Source organism: Strigops habroptila, chromosome 4, assembly GCF_004027225.2.
Source record: "Strigops habroptila isolate Jane chromosome 4, bStrHab1.2.pri, whole genome shotgun sequence".
Lineage (NCBI taxonomy): Eukaryota > Metazoa > Chordata > Aves > Psittaciformes > Psittacidae > Strigops > Strigops habroptila.
In genome coordinates this window covers 36,182,280-36,203,229 of record NC_046358.1, presented here as the reverse complement: position 1 = coordinate 36,203,229, position 20,950 = coordinate 36,182,280, and the positions used below count along the sequence as shown (strand labels likewise).

At 38.8% G+C, this 20,950-nt stretch overlaps 1 protein-coding gene across 6 annotated transcripts in view; it reads left to right on the top strand.

Annotated features, from left to right (window-relative positions):
• The window catches only part of YLPM1 (YLP motif containing 1), a 39,714-nt gene extending 31,380 nt beyond the window's left edge, over positions 1-8,334 (top strand). For 4 of the 6 annotated variants that reach the window (XM_030483816.1, XM_030483813.1, XM_030483812.1 and 1 more), the window contains exons 18-21: positions 275-326; positions 5,446-5,576; positions 7,358-7,536; positions 7,915-8,334. In XM_030483816.1, the coding sequence (XP_030339676.1) occupies positions 275-326; positions 5,446-5,576; positions 7,358-7,504 (330 nt within the window). In that variant the 3' untranslated portion in view covers positions 7,505-7,536; positions 7,915-8,334. Of the gene's footprint in view, positions 1-274; positions 327-4,607; positions 5,277-5,445; positions 5,577-7,357; positions 7,537-7,914 lie in introns of those variants that run through there. The other 2 variants (XR_003991068.1, XM_030483814.1) reach the window with 2 other exon arrangements.
• The last annotated feature ends 12,616 nt before the right edge of the window (positions 8,335-20,950 follow it).

Sequence of the window (20,950 nt, the reverse complement as noted above, 5' to 3'; positions counted from 1 at the left end):
CCATTGGTGTCTGTTAGACTCATTCCAGAGTTCTCTGTTTGCAGAGGGCAGCACTTTTGCAATGATTTGCAAGGGCTGCTAAAATCATTGTATGGGAAGTGGATGCGGAAGTTCTGAAATACTGAGTAATTTGTTTCCTTCATCTCATAACAAGAATTGTGCCTTACGGAAGGAAATACCTTAAGCTCCCATTATAATGCTGTTTCCAGTTCAAAAGTGATATGCATGTGTGTCTCTCTCTAATCCTTCGAGCTTCTCTCTGTGTATGATTTAGGGTTACATTCCGAAAAGCAAATGGGAGATGGACACTTCTGAGGCAAAGCTAGGTGGGTATTTATTTTTTCCTGTTTCTTCTAGTTGGTATCTGATGATGTTTGCAAAACCTGAATTTTTGTTTTTATTGTGCCTCCTTACCAAAGACAAATAAATGTGTTGATCTCATACACCTGTCTGAAAATGCAAAAACATCTATACAGAAAAAGAATTTGTCTTTTGCCAGAGGCAAGGGAGTTATGACTTTCTAACCATCACTGGTGTATATACTCATTGTTCTTCCATTTATTCAAGGAAAGTACTTTGTCTTAAAATTAAAAAAAAAGGCGGTATTTCTATTCTTTGTTCATTTCTTCTGTATTATAAAATACAAAGCTTACATTGCACTGCATTCTTGTTCATACTGCACACCTTTTTTTAAGCCTAAATGTCATCAGTAACTTCTTAGTTTCTTGAAGACATGTTTGGTAGCTAACTGTATTGAAGATGTTTCTCACTCTGCAAAATTGATGGGTGTGAGGACAAAGCAGTGCTATGCTTTGAAGTTGGTTCTGAATAATTAGGCCTGGGTATTGAAAAGTTAAACTTTGTTACACTTTTCAGTTCCAGGAGAGTACTAGAATTCCTAGTAGGGTACAAAATGGACTTTCCAGGAGCACAAGGGCACTGTTTTTGCTGCGCTGTTTGCTCTGATTAGTGTTGCTGGTTGTGTTAGACACACTATTAGGATTCTGTCAAAGTCAAAAGCGACTTTCAGGCAGAAGTGCATGCACCGTGGCTACGCTGGAAGGTGTACAGAAGGAAAAGGGTTTCTAGTCATTGTGATCAGGTTTGGTTTGGGGTTTTGTTTGTTTGTTTCACTGAACAGTAATGATTCCAAGTGAAGATTTTATCAATTAAATCTGATTAAAACTGTTATTTTCTGTTATGTCTATGAGAAGTAACAAATATCTGAATGGGATGCAGCATGCCTTAACATTTTGAGGTTTGCTTCTGCATGTGTGGTACAGTCCTGTCTATCACTACTTTCAATAACCAGAATCATAACTGCACCATAGAAATATCATCAGAAGTTCTGGCTTGCATAAAGCAGCCTTTCATCTTTTACTGTTAACTGCTTAGTTGCACCGTCTTCTGCTGCTGTGCTCTCTTTTAAGTGATTTAAATATTTGTGGGATACATTGACATTGTGGCACCTGCATTACAAATGGAGGAACCTTGTACTCAATGATTCCAGTATATCAAACAGCTAGGCAGTTAGACATAATTAATTCAGGATTGCTCTGCATTCTTGTTTTAAGTATTGATTGTTTTAATATCTTAAGATTATTTCTTAAGTTTATAATGATTCCCCCTCACACCCCCATCCCCTCTCCTCCCCCAGTTATGTATGCAATCGCAGTACTGGAAAACTGCATTGTTGAAGAATGCTCTGATACATTGTGTTGTATTCCAAATAACATAGACTCCTTTAAATACTGAATAGTAGGAACAGATGTGTTGCACTGCATATGGTGAACCTTAAGTCATCCTGTCTGCCATACAAATATCACAGGAGTTCAAATGCATTCTAAAAAGATTTTATTTGTAGTTTCTAGCAATGTGGAGACTGTGACTGCAGCAGAAATTTACAGATAGCTTTCAAAATTCAGCTCTCTCATGATGAAATACTGCTAACAAATAAAGAACTGTGTTGCGTTTTTTGCCATATAAAAACCGCAAAATATAAAACACAGGATTTTTATATGGTCTCCACTTAAATGTAAAATGGGGAGCGAGCAGCAGAGTGAATTTTTGCTAAAGTAAGTTGCTTGCAAGGCTGCTGCAATAATCTTTTAACAATCAAACTCCATTAACAAACTGGATGTTAGCATGCTGCCAAGACACAGAGAAGGTCTTTTTATTAAATCTGTGTTCACAATTTTACTTTTATAACTACCCTCTAGATTAATTTTTATAAGTATGTAGAACTATAGATTAAAAGTAAATTCTGACAGAAGATGCATTTTAGAAAAGCCAGGTGTGTTCCTATGTAATGAATGCTGTTTCTTCAAACAATTGCTCTGCAAGGCCAGACAATTTTTAGCTCAAGGTATGCATTATAAGCACTTGCAGTCTGTGAGTAAAAATTATTATATTCAATTCACAATGAGACTTTGTTGTAGATGACCAATTAAAATTATTTCCTGAAAGGCATGTAGACTGTGGTATGCATTTGTTATTCCAAAGCTGAGCTATTTCTTGGGAACTGGCCTGGCCATTAGGACTATTGCATTAGTCCCAGAGGGCACACATTTGCAGAAATGATATATGTGCAGAATCCAAAAACAACACTAAGTCTTGTTTTGCCTTTTTGTTTTCTTTCTGTGTAGATGTTGTTACAGGAAAGCACAATAAGATTTTACTGATTGTAATAAGCCTCAGAAAAGGTCTGCAAATTTTCAGTTCTTCAGCTGCAATGCTGACTTATGATAATCACCATACCATACACCCCAGAGTTCTTGCTTTAGTTCAGATTTACTTTGGCAGGGGCGATGCGTTCCTCTGAGTGTGTGTGTGTGGTATATCGTTTCCTTATGTGTTGTGGGTGCACAGCCATGTTTTTATTCTAAACCTGGTCTGTAAATCACTGATCTGTCTTGGTGCATAGTGCCCATCAGTTCCTGTATTTAAATTTACAGAAACGGACTCACATTTTTAAAATTTTACTATATTCCAAGTGTTTAGCACAATACTCTGTTTCAAGGTGCAGTTTAGTGGCAAGTTCTACAAACTTTCAGGGTAGGAGAAACGACCACTGGCATAGCTTAAGTTCTGAAACCATTGTAAAATTTGTTCTAGCATGCAAATAACTTTTTACATAAAACTTGGTGGCTTTTGTATAAGAAGAGCAAAAATTTAGCTGATTGATTAATTTAGTTTTTGAAGGAGCTCATTAAGTCAGTTACATTCAGATGCTTTATTATTAAAATTCCAAAGGTGAGTTGTTAAGTTCTGCGAGTTTTCAGAAATGCTGCTGCTTCATTCATTGGTTTTAAAATTGAAATGGTAAAATAATGTTTGATAGTTTAACACTAAATAATTATCTGCCATAAATATTCATGAGCACCATTGTTACAAAATGACACCTTGTCTCATTTTCAGAAAAGAATATTCTGAAATAATGCTTTGTGGTAGGCTTTTGACGTTTCTGTAGTGTGTCTACTGCAAGGCATACATACCTTGAACCACGATAGTATGGATGGAAGCAGATCCCTCTGGAAACGCAATCTTCAAACATGGAAGGAGATGACGTTTTAAAATAAATTCTGTGTAGCAGTGACAAAAAGGGGCAGAGGGGAACCTCATACTCTGAATGCCTCCTGAACTCCTGAATTGACGTTTGAGAGTTACACATTTCTTGGTGATGTTAATGCATCATAGCATGTTGCCTTGTTGTACAGATACTTGTCAATAGAGAGCTCCTGAAGTTTCAGCTCTTTGTGTTCCTAAATGCTCCTCAATGCATTTGTTGCTCATCTTTTCAATGTTACTTTTTCTGGAAACCCTTATGTTCCGAGTGATCTATGCTGATTGATCTGAGAGTAATACTGAGGAATAGTGCAAGTACGTTACATGCTGGAGTTACAGAGGAATATTGTATGAATCAATTTTGTCTTCTAGAGGGAGTGCCGTCTTTCTGTGGAGATTGAGCTTCAAATTTGGCAGATTTACTTAGAGCAAAAGAACCCTTAACTGAATCGTGTAATGAGATATCATATCACAGATACAAATATTCTGCACAGTTTTCTTAAATGTTGGGTTTTTTAAAAGGCAGAGGGGGTTTAAAATATTTTCTCAGAAAAAGTTCTGTATCTGTTCCCGGGAAATGGGGCAAAGGCAGAGTCTCAAAATTTTAGAGTTGTGTGAGGGAGAAATTACTTCATTAGTTTATGGCATTTAAATTATTCTAGCATGTCTACATCGTCATTGCCTCACATTATCTCTGTTGTTGCTCTTTTTTCTCACATACTAAGTAGAAAAACTCATCTCTAAACTGAGCTACTTTAAATACATACCTTTGAGCATCCTCTTCTTCTATCCAGAAAATATGCTTCTTTGGTTTATTTCTGAGGCCTTTTGTGGGTGAATTTTATTACATCAGTGACTTCTGGAGCAATGTTATTGACATCACTGGTAATGGTTTACAGAACGTAACTGCCAAGCTTAGTATTCCTTCTGCATATACTTGAATTGTTGGCTTATAAAATGGTACATCAACAGAAATCCTAGGATTTACTTTGACTTGTAAAGCCGTTTTTCATTTTCATGCTTTGTTGTTTGTAATCTTACAGTGAATACTTCATCTCCTTTCCAAAAGCAGTTTGCCAAATAATTTCAAGAAGGTGTTGTTTTTTCACTGAAAATAAGTGTCCAAAGAGGAACAAAATTTTAGAACCTAGGAATGGAATTGTTTCTCCTCATGCCTTATCGGTTCAATGAGAAAAGGAAGAGAATGATGACTGTTGGACAAATGTACTGCTCAAATATTCATGACCGACCTCTTACACCATGAAACAAAAGATTCTAAGATTACTTTTTCCAGTCTTGGATGACTTTTTTTTGAGCGTGTTTTCCTTGTGGGGAGAGAATTAGAAAGGGGGGGGGGGGGGGGCAGGAATCAGGATTTCCAGGGAGCTTTTTGTTTAGCAAAAACTATCTCAAAAACTTGTTATGGCATTAAATTATATGATCGTCACTTGTTCCTTGATACTGCATGTATGCCATGTTTGACACAGTATTAAACCCCAAATTTGGGAACAATGCTACAGCTTTAGTATTGTGTTCAAATACAGAAAGGTGGATCTGTGGTTTCTAGCTATCGGTGGCTATATTGTACCTGTAAGGACAGACTCCATACAGTGTGAACATCCAGAAGCAAGCTTTTCTCCCTCATACAATAATGAGACTGAGTGTTACTGCCACACATTTAATGTGAAATATCAATAAAACTTGAAAATGGTGTTGAGTCTTCTCTAGTTTATTTCAACTCTCATCGTTCCACCTGTCGAGACAAGCTGGATATACAAGTTCTGCTGCTCATTCTTTTGAAAAGTTTTCCACTTTCCTCTTGTTTGTGTGAATAATAGAAAAAATTCTCCTTTAACTCTGAGGCTCTGTGTTTGTTCTCAGACAAGCTGGATGGTTTGCGGACTGGCACTAAAAGGAAGCGTGACTGGGAAGCAATTGCCAGCAGAATGGAAGATTATCTACAGCTTCCAGATGACTATGATACACGTGCTTCTGAACCTGGAAAGAAAAGGGTAATAAAATTTCAAATTACTTACTGTCTGTATATGATTACTTAACAGTCTTTTGTGAAAAAGGGTTTTTATCAAGTCGTTCAGGGTCTATAAATATGGCAATTTCACTGACTTACTTTTCATTTTGCTGTTCCTTTAGATTCTGTAAGAGAATATTCTTGAAAGTAGGGTCTTCCAGAGGTAAACAGATTAATTACAAGGAAGTGAGGCGTTGTAAATAATTTGAGATGGAGAGGGAATGGAATCACATCCCATTTCTTGCTGGGGAAGATGGCAGACTTTGCTTCAGAGCAACCTGTAGAGTCCTTTTCATATGCTGTATGTTTTGTGATGAAAGTGTGATATACAGTGCAGATTCCAAGACAAAATGATGGTTTTTATTAAGCTTTTTTTTCTTTAGTTAGGTTTTGTAATAAATAGGCACAGTACACTGTTCTTCAGCTGAAGAAAGTATCAGCTATGGAGGTTTTAAAGTAATTAAGTCTTGTAGATGTTATCTCCTTCATAAAGCTTGGGAGATGGCATGTTAGAAGTTGGCTTCAACCACTTTATATGTGCTTCTGTTCTGAATGCAAAATATTACATCTTCAAATATCATTGTGAAAAAAAGGGAAAAAAAAAAACCATAGAGGAAGATGAAAGAGAGGCAATAGGAGGAGGTAATTTTTTTTCTTTTTTTTTGGTCTCCAAAATAGAAAGAGCAGCTTTGGCACTAAAAGTAATTTGAGTTTGCTGTCCGTGTTTGGGCTTTTTTATTGTCCTGTAATGTCAAATAGAAAACATAGGTAGTACTGGGCAGTGTGCGTGGGGAAAAATGAAGATGCTAAGGCACCAGCAGAGGAAGTAATGGTGGAATAAAGCAGACATTGCTTATCTGGGAGCAGGAATGCTCTGGAGAAATCCAGGTAGACTCTGGAATGCCTGGAGAAATCCATGTAGACTGTGGAATAGGAAATTGCTGGCAGAAAGGTGGTAAGGCTGTGTCCCAAATTAACAAATTGGCATGGGACTAATCAGGATGTCAAGGAAGACCTCCTTCACTTACTATTTTTTCTTGTCCTGCAACAGTGTGTTCCAGTTGAGTGTCTGCACCTTAGCCCTTCATCATTCACACCTTCCTCACTCCTTCTCCTTGTTGCACTCCCCCCATTGCTGTGTGGCTTTGTGGGTGGAGGAGTGGCTGTCTATATTTGAACAGAATGCATGCAAGTCATCTGCATGATCATGAAGAGCCACAGAGGAGATGGCGTCAGCTGTGAAAAATGGGAAATAATGAATGAAGAAGTTTAGTGTAAAGAAATATATCACAGGAGATAGAGAAGAAGGCTGTCCCTCATTCATTGCCAAGTTGCTCTTTGACACTGTTGTTCCATAGTTTTATAGTTGTCTCTAGATGTTTCCATTGTGCAACTGAAAGACAGGTTGTACAGAAAATGAAGACGCTAAATGAATCTTTGATAATTCTTCCTGCAGAAAGCATTGCTTTGAACAGAGAAATAATTGTAATAATTACACTTCAGCTCTCAGAATTATAGCATTGAAATGAAAAAGACTAATCAACTGTACCTTTCTTCTACTCCATGGAACCCCTGGGATACTCAATTAACAATAATATTACTGGTGTAGTTTCCATCTTTACCCATTGGAAAACAATTAATACTTACTGTTCGAAGGAAAATGAGTACAAATTAGAGTTCTTATACTCTTATCTGCAGTGGAAAACCTTGACTTGTCTCAGGATTTCTTAAGAGGTTGTCCTACTGATAGTCTGTTCTCCATAGGTGCGGTGGGCAGATCTGGAAGAAAAAAAAGATGCAGACAGGAAAAGGGCCATTGGTTTTGTTGTTGGACAAACAGATTGGGAGAAGATAACAGATGAAAGTGGTCATCTTGCTGAGAGAGCCCTCAACCGCACCAAGTATATATGAAAAAGTGGTTAAATGAATTTTGTGCCTTTAAGGTAAGTATTCAGTCTTCCTGCTTGTTCATAGCCTTGATGGGTTTTAGGGGTTTTTTTAAGAGTTAAGGTTGTAGTTCATGTCATTGTTAGAGTTCTCACAGACAAGATTTTATGATTTGGAGCCTTGTATAGTAGGTGTCAGCTGTGGCCATGTCAATCTGCACCCTCCTGTACAGCATCTAAAAATAAAAGGATTGTCAGCTATCAATCTCCAAACCTTAACAGCAGGAAGATTATGTTTTCGTTAGAAGAGTAGTTTAGCTGTGTGCCTAAGTCAAGCTGTGACCTGTCTAGTTCAGATTTGGCTTGCTGTATCTTAACACTGACCACATTAATTGCTGTTTCACTTGGTGTAACAAAATTTTCCTTTCTTTACAGGCCATTTGCTCTGAGAAGAAGTGAACCAAGATGTCATGAGCATCTTGCATGGGTCATGTCACTCCCACCGTCACAGTTTGTCTTCGTTACTTTAGTTTCATCAGTTTTTCTTGAGATATTGGCAGATAACCAGTGCCCTCAAACAAAACAGCGCATCCCACTGCTCTTGAGTGAGAGAGACAGTTTACTTTTTAATACTTTTGGAGGGGAGGGAGGGGGAGGGCCAGTAGTTTTAGCTGCTGATTGTGGAATAAAGTGGAAGGGTTAGACAGACATTACCTTCACTGTACCATCACAGAATGTTTATCACCTTTGCTTTGTGGCTGTTCTCGTTTTATACTGTATGTACCTTGTAGCTTATTGTATTAGGAAGCAGAACAATAAATTTCACTATAAACTTGGTGTTCTTGGTGGACCATATAGCATGTTTTTTGTTTGACATTTTACATGTGGTCTGCGTTCACATGTTGACAGTGCTCAGGATCGTCCTCACCTGGAAGAGGTGCTCTGCTCATATTCTGGAATGTGTACGGTCTTCTAGGTTTATCACTGGCTCTTCTTCTCATAGACAGCTCCATTAAGGCCCCAGGTTTTGCTGGCCCTTAGGAGCCATACCCTTCTCGTTCTTCTTGGAGAGCTGGAATGATCATTATTTTTTGGATCTTAGTTTCTCAATTACATCAAATTTTCATTACTACATGAGTATTAATTATATTGGATGGCTCTGAAATACTCAAGGTAGTAATGTATGAGAAACATTTCTTTAATGCTCAACTTAAAAACAGGTACTATTGAGTTCTCTGGAGGGCAGTCTAGAAAATTCATTTTGGTCTTACTATGTCTTTTAGTCAACACTGATCCCTATCAGGGTATTTCATTCCATTCATAAGTCTACCGTCTCATAGAGAAACATCATTAGAAGAAGCAACAAAGACCAGAAGTTATACCCTTCTATTCCTTTAATAAATGTGTTTAGCTAAAAAAGATAAATCAATAGCAGTCCATGCTATTAAAAGTGGTACAAATTCTTCATAGATGCTGGTATGTCACTTCTGCGCAGCATCAGGTTTGCTGATGGAAACTTTTTGTCCTCTCAGGTTTTGAAGCAAATGCTTTGTGTTAAAAATGATGTAACCAGGCAAGGTATTTAAGTCCAAACATACTTGAATTTTTTCTCGTGATCTTTATGAGGGAAGAAAATGAAGTCCTGAATTTCCTTCTCTGCTATTCTTTGTTGCTCTGCTGAGTGATTACATTGTGCTTTGCATTTAGGTTGGTAAATCAACTAGTTCTGGTGTGGTGGTAGTTCATGCTGTTAAAGGAGAGCTGTGGTGCTAATAGATGGTTTTGTTTGCCATTCTGATGTTTTGGTTTATTGGATGTTTCTCAGCCTTGTCTGTGGTGCATGACTGAAAGCTTTTCAGTAAACGAGGGGAGTAGCTGATCGTGTGATATGCCCTGAGTGTGTTAAATACAAGAAATCAAGCTCCCTGAATGCAGCGTTTTAAAAATGGAAGGTAATAAATATGCATTTTCAGTGTACACATAGTATTATGTAGCATATATGCTTTCTTTTTAAATCTTTAAATGAATTCTGACTGAGAATTGTTGACTAAGTGGCACAGTTAACAAAAAATCAGTATTGTGTATTGCTGTGGAAATCAGGCAAGCTTCACTTTGGACAAGTTATTCTCTCAGGTACGTGTAAAATGGGTTTCAGTCTATTCTTAGTTGTCTATAACAAAATTGGAGTTCTTGTGGCATGCCATTGTTATGAGTTGATGATGTTTCTTGACTTCTAAGAACTAATAATGGTTTTGTCTGTATTTTTGATATACAACAGAGCCAGATCTTTTTCTAACATTTTCCTTTCCATGCTAAATTATATTTCTGGAGCATGCAAATAGATAGGGTGTGACAGAACTGATCATATTGTTTACTGGTTTTAACAACTTTGAAAATTATTTTAGCAAACAACACCCGCAGGGTTCACACTGTTTGTTCTGTGGTGCATGTAGAATTAGAGATGAGCAGAGAATACACATAAAGTTATACTTTACTCTGATGAGAACAGAGTGAAAATGCATCAATCTTCAAGTTTGGGGCAAAATTTCTGTTACGAAAACATACTGTTGCACGCTGTCTGATCAGAACAGGCTGAAGGGCTTACATTTTGTTGTTGTTTTCCTGGCTCACTGAAGGTCAGAACTTGTTTCCATTTCTGTAATAACAGACATGTCATGCCATAATCTTTGCCATTTGTTTCAGTTGGTTTGAATGTTTAGCAGGTCAGTCTTCATCTGCTTGATGGGAAGTGGCTCTCAAAGAAAATAACTTATGCCAGAACTGCAAGCTATAACAGATTCTACATGCTCTAGTCCTTCAGTGTATGAAGAAATGGAGCAAAAAGGAAAAATTCATCATTGCTGCTGACAGAACTGAGAATAGCTAGGTAATCCTGTGCTTGGTTTGTAGTCAGGTTGGCGATTAGTAATTTTGCTTGTCTGGAAAATCCTTCGCTACAGAAACCAGTAAGTTTTGATCCTGATTTAGTTCTTACTCGTCATCTGCTCAGTGATATTGACAGTAGAGTATTTCAAGTGCTGAACATAAAGAATACCCACTTTTCATTGAAGGCTAAATAGGAAAATATGCATCCAGCACTCTCAGATAATGATCCATCTGTGATTATGCATGCAGTTGTGGTAACTCTTTATGAAAGATTGAATTGGAAAAGTAGAGTTATAATATTACACTGAATCTAATATATTAACCCATCCTAAGAAAGGCCACATCTAATCCAGTTGAATATTTAAAAATTATGAAGAAGCGTGGTTCGCAAATCACACTACAAAGTATGCTTCCTGCAGAAAAATACTGTCATCAGTGTGTTTTTAAATGAGAGATAACAACATGACCTCACCAGCCAAAATCAGTTTTTCTCAGTTTGAGATTTCAGCATCATTGGAACACTCTGAGAATCCTTTTCGAAGGAATGAAGTAGTTCAGCCTGTGCGACAGCTTGTTGCCACCTATACAAATTTTTTGTTACCAGAAGAAAAAATATTGTTTGAGCATTTATTTAATGCAGCTTTTGTGATGAATCTTTTCATGCCCTTTGAACATAACTTCCTTTAGCAGATTGTGCCCTTTTGCTATTAATATTGCTGCCACAAAATTTTGGAAGCCCACACAGTATTGGACAGACGTCAGGACTTGAAGAAAATTTTGATCTGGGTTGGAGGCAAATTGTGCTTTTTGCTGCGAAGGCCCTAATGTCTCTGCCAGCGTGCAGCTAGCTAACTGTGAGCTGACTGAACTGAAACCCACGAACGAACTCCCTTGGAGTATTGTTAACTCCATGTACGTGGGCTGGAAAGGGGAAGCAGTACTGAGAGTTTTCTTTGCCTGTGGAACATTCACATGGTCTGAATCCTTCGGAAGCCAAATACTGATGCGTACATGGTTCCTTTTTATTATGCCTCTCATAGTAGAAATTGGAGGAGAAAGAATAGAAATTTCTTAGAGTTTAAAATATGAATGGCGCAGTTCTCTATTTTGAGTCTCTAGGGCAATCATCTTTATTCTCTCATAAAACTTGAATCAAACGTTTGGGGGGTTTTTTCCCTTCTTCTGCTCATCTGTTATTACAGGTGTGAGTCAGAATCCTTCAACCAACTAAAGGAAGACTACCTCTTCTGATTTCTGCTCAAGATTAATCTCTTCTTCACAGTGAAACTGTTTTTTTCTTACCTGTCGAGTGTTCCAGTAATTGCGATGTCTTTTTCTACCACTTCCAGATTTGCATGGTATTGGATCTGCAGCCTGGAGCCTTAAGCCTTCCTCATGCATGTAGGTTGGAAAATTGGTCATGACAATACTTCGTTCAGGTAGATTTCACTTTCTAGCTGATTAATACTGTTTGGAAGCAGAATGTGCTCTTTTATTCATGGTTTTGTGTAAACCAGGTAAGCGCAAGTACCGTTACCAAAAAACAGTACAACAGGTTACTGGAAATCAAGAGACAAGAGTGTTTTGAAGTTGCTTATGTTTTCCATTCTGTGTTAGGTTTCTAGTCAGGAGACTCTGTTTTCTTTTGAATTGTACGATTTAAGATTTGAATATGCAAAACTTTAAAGCTGCCTGGGTGGAAATGACACAGGTTGGGTTTGGATTTTTTTCCCTAATGTTTTTCTGACGTGTGGAACTCTCTTGGGATCTCTTTGGGAGGGAGGCCTTTCCCTAGGGCTTATGCTCTGGCATGTCAGTCATTCAAATATTTCTCCATACTGCTTCCCTTGTATGTGTATACAAAGAAAAAGTTTGTTTCCTTAACTAGTTAAGATATACATGTATGAATGGATGTTCAGCTTTATGCAAGAAATTGCTGATGCTTTTTATTAGGACGGCATCTAAACTGTCTGCTGTGACCAGTATATTAATATATGAAGTTGCTGTGTTTGAACAGTTAGTACTCTCAGGGGAATACTTGAAGACTGCAAGGTTATTATCACTTCACCAATTGCTGTCATGTTGCTGTCTTTGGAGAGAAATTACAACTGCAGTGCTCCTTGCAAAAAAAGCCCAAACACCTGGGAAGCGCAAACTCTCCATCTAAATGAAGAAAAACCAAAAACAACAACAACAAAAAAGAATTCAGTTAGTTTTACTCTAATTATGTGCGCTGGAATCCATCTTGTGCGGCTAGAATGTGTCAGTAACTCCACTGTCTAAGATGTCTGCTTTAGCAACTGGCTACATATATATATATATGTTTGTCGAGGACAATCTGAAAGTAATCGCTAACATTTTTGTCTGCAAGTCAAAAGTGTAGTTGAGCAAGCGGATTTAGAAAGTGGTTCATCTTGATAAATGTCTGTTAAGGGTGGTTTAAAAGTACATTTTATTTCTCTGGGGATTAGCACAGAAAGGGAACAGAGCTGCAGTTCTTCCCTGCTTCAGAGTGTGAATGGCCTTAAAATATAAAAAACTAAATGTTTGTTGTGACAGGTAGGTAATACAGACAGTGACTTCAATTTGGCACAACACTGTATGTGGACAAGGTATCTTAAGCAGCATTTAAAGTCATCTTTTTTGTCTGTTTTGGTAAGTCTGATGCAGACAGTAAAACTTTTCTTTGACTCTTGCTGATCTAGGTACTAGCCTTTGAACATGTAGCTTCTGTTTTTTGAGAATACTATATTATTGTTTGAATCACAGAAAACACAGCTTTATCAACAAACACCTACACTGTTTTAACTTATTCATCTGTGGATGCTCAGAAGTCTTGTGTAAACAATGAGTATTCACTGCTATTCTTTAAGGTGGTGGTTTTCCATTTCCTTTGAGCTGAAGTTGCCAAATTCTTTTCTTTGAAGAAGGTGTGGGCAGATTAACTTGTCTGATAGCAGATCTCGTTGTATTCTTCAATTAGAGTTGCACAGAAATCAAGATTTTTTAGGTAATGACAACCAGATGGCACTAAAGTTTTGACTTCCTGTTAGGATTATACTGGAGAAAAACAAAAGCTTGAAATAGTTTCTGCTGTAATTAAATTTTTGCAGTTTCATATTGCGTGGTACAGTTTTAAACCATTAACTTCTACTTTGTGAAAGAAAGTGTGACAACTTTTCTATGGAAAAATTTTCCGTGGATTAGCATTGCATTATTGTGTGGTGTATCACTTGCAGCCCACAGTCAAGGTTTTGTGCTCCATTGAACCTACATGCTGCATAAATACCAAACAAGATCTTCTGCCTTAAGGAGAGGCATCAAAATTAAACTCTCTTTTTATATCCTGCTAAAAAGCTTGACAACTGCTGACATCTAATGGAAATGGGATTTAAGTTAATTGTAGCTGCTTTTGAATTGTAGAGTCTTTAAATATATTGTAGCAAGAAATAATTCTTCTGAAGCCTTCCAGGGTTTCTTATTGAATCTTTTGCCTTTTCGTCTTGGAACGAAGAAACATAATACCTAAACCAAAGCACTAAAGATACTTCTGATAGAAGAACCCACTAACTTCACTCTGGCTAAGAAATCTCAGAACTTCAGCTTGATCAGAGATGCTACTGAGAGCTCTCACAAAGAAATGTACTTCAGGCTCTAATGGGAATGGTTTGAACAGGTTTGCACAATGTGTGATATGATTACTGCACATTTTGCAGTAGGTATTTCATCGTTAAGGAGGAATGTGAATACCCTTTTTCAAGGTGTTTACAATCTACATATTCCATTATTAGGAATATGATTGAGATCTCCTTTCCCTTCTCCCAGCAGGCAGAGAGAATCTGCTGTAATGCTGAAGGAATGGCCCTAAAGTAAACTTGAGTATAAACTTCCTCATTTCTACTTAGAAGCCTGTCTGTTATAGCCCCATTGCAGTATATATGTTTCAGATGTTGCTTGAGAAGAATATTCAAATACTCTTTAGGCAATTTGTCTACAAATCTGTTGGGGAGAGACACTAACATGGTGAGTATGTTGCATTGCTAGTAGTATGCTAACAGTGCACAACTGTACCACCTTCTTGATGATGAACTTGGAGCAGCATAAAAATCTGACTAAAAAGCTATATTTAGTAAAACCAGAAGTGACTGTTTGGCTTTGGGTCAGTTTGAGGAACTGATGAAACCTGTGACCTTCAGTGATAAATATTTCTCCATCTCTTCCTTTGTCACTTGCATCCAGGACTGGTTTGTAGAAGATGGTCTCAATCCTGTGGTTTTCCATCCTTCTCTTTTTCCTAAGCTAGACTTACAATGTGCTGCTATGTTGAAGGAAAGGACTATCTAGAAGTTGACTGGCACATTTTATGTTTTGCTAAATGCCAAAGTGCTGGCCATATCATGTTGTCACTTTGCACTCTGCTTTGAGAGTTTCTTGGATTCTGTATTTAAATCATAGTTTTGAATTTCATTTTATAAGCCACGGTTGTCCAGAGAATTCTCAAAGCCTGTTCTCCAGCACATACTGATGCAGCAGCATCCAGTGCAGTCAGAGTTTTGGAGACAAATTCCTCGACAGTGTCTGTTGCAGCTGAGCAATCTCATAGACATTGTCTTTCTCAAGGAGTATTGCAAAATTTTTCTTCACTCAGACATTTCTTCCCTGTGTCTGACCTTTTTGGTGCTAAGTTCTGTAAATAAAAAATACGGAAGCTGTGTTCTTGTTCATGGACAGTTGTTTACCATGGCTAGTGAAACAGAGCTTCAAAACACATTACTTGTAAATCTGCACAAGTGATGTCCGGGGTTGGTGGTGAGGTCACTACATTTTTTGCAGGAGTGTTGTTGATGTATGCTCTTCATCTGGGTGTTTTTATTCACAGAGGGATTGATTTCAAGCGTCATTGCCTTGGAACATACTCTTTCTGCAGCAGTTTCATATCAGTCTCTTATTTAGATGAATGTTTTAAGTTGAGACTTCGGTGTATTGGTTCTTCCAGTTTAGAAGAACCAATAAACTTTGGTTTATTGGTTTTACCTTTCTAAGGTAAAACCTTAGAAATATTTACCTTTCTAAGATAAAGGTGTATAGCTTCTCTCTTGTAGCATGCATTGATTTTCTTTTTTCAGGAATATTGTGGCATTTGCTTTTATCTTGATTTATCCTTGGCTACATGCATCAAGATGAGGGAACTGTCATTAAGAGTGGAAGCTACTTGTTAGCCTTGATGTACAGGAGAAACGAATAATGTACTTCTCCCCTTGTGATAATTAAGCTAACTGGGCATCTTTTCTTCTGCATTTTCTATCTCAGGTCACAAATAAACGTGTAATGCACCTCATATATATATTATATAAAACTTAAATGTGCGATGCTGAAATCAGTTTCCTTTACTTTGAGTTCTCCAGCCGGATTAGTCCAGCCCAGCAGGGATTGAAGACCTGTACATGGCCTCCAGAGCCCTCTGCACTGTGATTTTTCAAGTTGCAGTCTTTGCTGTGATTATTTTTTTTTCTCTGTGTTTGTGTCAAGTTGTATAGACCTGGTGATTACAGAGTTCAGTACAGCAGAAGGCACAGATCAAGTCGGTAAATTGTAGAGAATATTAACCATCTGCAATATGTAGGTTGCTTTTATTTTTTAATATTACTGGTTTCATTGTTCCCTACCTTTGATACACGAGCTGTGGAGAAGGAAAACCTCTGGAAGGAATGGCACTAAAATTGCATTGAGTTTGAGCTCATTAATGTTAGTAAAATATTTTACAAATACACACCTGGTCAGTATCTTCTCTGGCAAACAGGATATAAATTGGCAGCAAAATCAAGACTGGACAGTGTTCTAGGAAATTTTGGAAACTATAAAAGGGTAGAAATGCATATGAAAAAGTAAGAATTGGAATTCAGCGTTCAGTGTCAGATCGATTTATTTTATTTTTTTTTTTTTCTGACTTTCTGTGATAAGACAAAGGTTTTGAAAATGGGATAATATTTAAAATGCTGCTTTTGGTGATCTTGGGAAAAGAATGTTCAGTAGCAATTAGGCACCATTTTTTGTCTTACACTGTTACCAACTGGGGTTTTATTGTTCACCTGGGGTGTTTTCTTGTGATGTCATTGTCACAGAGTTTGGTTTATTTTAAGAGCAGTTTTGCCTTTGGAAGCAGCAGCCTACCTGCAGCAGCATCACTGACATATTACCCTTGAACCTTATGCACACAGGGATTCCGTCCTGCACCCGGGATGCGTCTGAGCCAAGCTCTGAACAGTTAATGTGGAGCAGATAAGCCCTGTCACCAGAGAGGGAATGTCACAAAGATGCATGACTTCAGTGATGTTTCTCAGAAATCACCTTATAACTTCTCATAGACTAATTAACTTAATTTTTATCTAGTTGTTTGCCCTCATGAGTCCGTCCTCTTCCATTTTGCAGGTGGGCTGGGCGAATGCTACACTTAATTTGGGATGGTGGATGAATCGCATGTAATTTTGAACTGCCTATGGTGTAGATTCATGTGCTGGGGCATGGTGAATGTCCAAAGCAATGCTGTGGTCATGTATGCCTTGTGCTAAATCTTAAGAGTGCAGAACTGAGTTGTCATGGCAGGGGATTTTCCCAGTGCTACAGTTCTGTTTAAATGGCTTATGGAGAAAACAGACATTGGAGAGGAGTCTGCGTAAAACCTTCATCCCTATTAATCTCAGTGCTCCTTTATTTATACCAGGATTTAGGGCTGTTGTGTGCAGATCTTTCACAAGTAGGCCCTGATTATATTTTTTTTTGGTAACACCATACCTTACCATTACTTTATGGGTTTCTGTTTTACACCTGCATGGTATGACGTATACCTACAATACTTGCATTTATCTGTCTTCTCCACCCTCGTTTTCCCCCAGCTCTCTTGTTATTTTGTATGTTTGAGAATCCTTTCTCAACTTTAGCTTCCAGTGTGCATTGTTGTGTTTTGGGCCTGGGGCTCTTAACTCTATGGTTTCTATCCAGTGGAAAAAGCCACTGAATGCTTGCAAACACACGGCCATTCAATACTATAGTGAATAAAGACAATCAAACTAGCACCAGAAGGCTTTTAGGAGAAGCACTGTGAGATGGTGAACTGAGTTTTGCAAACTTCTGAGCTAGCAAGATCCTCGGATCACTGGAGCATGCTGCTGGGATGACGCGAGGGCCAGTAAACTTTTCTGAAAGGACTTTTGGGACATTACATGCTGCTTTTGGGCGATGCTAGTGCTGTGCTCCTGAGGAACACCTCCACACTATCCAGCATCGTTTGCAAAGAGAGGAGCTGCTCTGCAAAGGATTGCTGCTGCAATTGCGCTAATTGCCAGAGAACAACTTCTGCAGAAAGAACAGCTGGATGGCTCTGAGGCTGATGGTTGGCTGTGGCTGACATAACAGGCCATACAGTAATACTGAGAGGTGAGATCTTCTAGTGGTAACTGCCAGTCTACTGGCTGACTGAGGCCTTAATATTCATTGTTTGTTAAGAAATAGATGTTGGGAATTGAAGTCAGGGTATTCCCACACACATGTTGGCCTGTGGTTCATGATGCAGTCAAAAGCTAAACTTGCTTTTGCATAACCAGTAAATCTGGGGGCAAATGGTCACAGATGGTGTTGTGGTGATCTGAGTAAATCAATACCATGAGGAGATGGTGGGCTTCACTATGAGTGTGTTGATGCAGACAGACTGTAGGCTGTTGGCCTGAAGGACGGCTACTGGTGTTCCTGAGTGAGTAAAGGAAAGAAATTGCTATCTTTTTGTTTGAAGTACGCAGTGCAGTTGTATGGAAACAAGCTTACAACAACTCAGAAGAAAGGACTTGAGTTTTGTGTCAGCTGCTCAAGAGTTCACAGCAGCAATTTGTTTGGCACCAAACAGATGCTTTGTGCCATTGCAGTCTTCCGCACAGTAGCTGCTCAAAAAACACTGGTCCAAAAATAATTACTTCCAGCATGAGGGGGCCCCTTCTAAAAAACTAAATGCAATCATCTTTATGAGTAAGCCCAACATCTGCAATGATTTTGTTTCCTGCCTTGGCTTGCCTTGGCTCGGCTTGTTACAGCCTTGGGAAGCCATGATCCTGTGCCGTGAATACGGAGACCTTCACTGACTAGACTGTTACAGGGATGGTGTTTCCACCTTCCAGGTGCTTCCAACTTCCAGGTGCTGCCTGTTCCTGCAAAGATTGCTCAGGTCTTTGGGACAACACTGCTCATTCACAATTTGGTCAGAAACAAAGGTGAGATTGCTTTGAAGTTCAGGGGTTAGAAATAGCTGCAGAAAAAACGGTCTGTTTGACGTCACAACATGGTGAAGTAAAACATAGTGAAGAGCTTTACCTGAGCTCTGACAGCAGCGGTGGCTCCGGGCACTGCACAGGGGCTCATGCTCGCCCAGAGGTCACTTGAAGAGTGACTTGTGCTTGCTTGGAAAAGCCATGCTATGGGCACAGCCCTCCACAAAAGAAATTGAGAAATCTCTGGCTTGGCAGCTGTCAGAGCTGAGAAGATACAGCTTTCTGCTGCTTGGCACAGTGCTCACAGCTGCAGCCCAGAGCATTTCTAAACATGGGTAGATGATACTCTGCTTTATAATGAATGCTCCAGAGAGGAGAGCACAGTGGCTTTTAAAAATACTGTTTCTAAGCCTTATGTTTTTGTAACTAGCTACTGTTCCTAAGGTGTGTTATTTGAAAACAGCCTTTGTAATTGTTTTTATTTGACCACAGGTTGCACAGCCAATCATGGAGACTCAATAGATGCAGGGATACGTAGGACTGGCCTAACTTTTCCCTTGAGCGTGGATTCATGGTGTTTTCAAAAGTTGACCTTATTTCTACTGTTTCTTACTCTCAGGCCTGGAAATTAGAAATGGAAAACCATTACTTGAGCTGACGGACATTCAGTGCTCACTCTCTGAGAACCAAATGAGGATGGGTTTTATGTAGAGATGTATCAATATGTATATATACATACATGTTGTCAGGTATTTCGTTTAGAGTTTTTAAAATAATACAAAGTATTTTTTTACAATTTCTGTTCTTTGTGTAAAGTTATGGATGATACATACGTGCTTTGGGAAATCCAGTAAAATATTTTCCTTGAACTTTCAGGTTTTTTCCTCTATCTTGTATTTTCCATACTCCCAGCTTTTCACTTCACCACTTGCTTTTAGCTGCTTATTTTCCATGATTGCCATAAGACAAAAAGACTGATTCTGCTGGGTACAAGCTGGCATTTTTAAGAGCAACCCTTGTTAATCCAGCAGAACAACTAGGGAGAAAACAATAAAACCCTGAGCAATAAACACCTGCAGGGAACCTGCCATGTGCCTTATGCCAATTGAACTTAATGCTGTATCATTAAGAGTTGCTTTGTAGGTAACACTTAGTATAGCCATAGAAAGTGTCTATAGTGCCCATTTTATTGGAATAGCAAAACCAAGAATGGTGCTTGACCCTAATGCACAAAATAAAAATTACCCTAAGAACGTTTAACCAAAAGCTTAGTGCTAAAAAAAATAATTACTAGCTTTGGGAAGCCTATAGATGACCTATATAGTGCAGAGGCTGATGGTAGGTGTAATTGCCTACTGTAAAAATGCTGAAAGTCATCTCAAAAGGACAAAATACAAAATGTCTCAAATTCTGGGTCTTTGTAATGTTTGTATGTTACCAAAAAAAAAAAAATAGAGAAAAGAGTTGCTTGTGATAAGGGACTTAATGAGATGGGCCTTCACTTGCCACTCACCAGCCAGTACAGTTAGCTGAGAAGGCATTAGTGCATAAATATGGACCATATCCTCATGTGTGTTCAGTGTTGACCTAAATCTGCCTGTCCTTGAGATTGACAGCACAGCTTTCACTGCCGTTACTTGAATAGCCATTCTCAAATATTCCAGATCAGACCTGCTTTCAAAAATGGATTTACTTGCTTGGTATTTGCCTATGCACAGACGCATGTGCTTGTTCTCTGGCAGCCTGCTTCCCATCTCCCACCAAAGCTGCCTTCCCTCCAAGATGAGCATTGCCCCCAGCCAAGGTGCTGGGTTTTCGTGGTGGAGGCGAGTCTGCACTCACATTCCAGCAGAGGCTGACTATCCTCTCCCTCCTTTGTGCACCCTTGCTTAGAGTAACTATCTATCTATCTCCCTCAAAAGCCCCTGGCCTACATGATGGTCTCCCTGTAATGGTGCTCACTTGTGCTTACCCTGTCTGGGCATAGCTCCCAGTGAGACATGTCCCTTCTCTCAGCAACGAAGCTGCTCTGGAGCACAAGTCTTATGAGGCTGAGGGAACTGGGGGTGTTTAGTCTGGAGAAGAGAAGGCTCAGGGGGGACCTTATTGCTCTCAACAACTACCTGAAAGGAGGATGGAGCAAGGAGATGGCTGGTCTCTTCTCTCAAGTAACAAGCGATAGGACAAGAGGAGACAGCCTCAAGCTGCGCCAGGGGAGGTTTAGATTGGATGTTAGGAAAAATGTCTTCACAGAGAAGGTGATCAGGCATTGGAACAGGCTGCCCAGGGAAGTGGTGGAATCACTGTCCCTGGACGTGTTAAGAAACCGT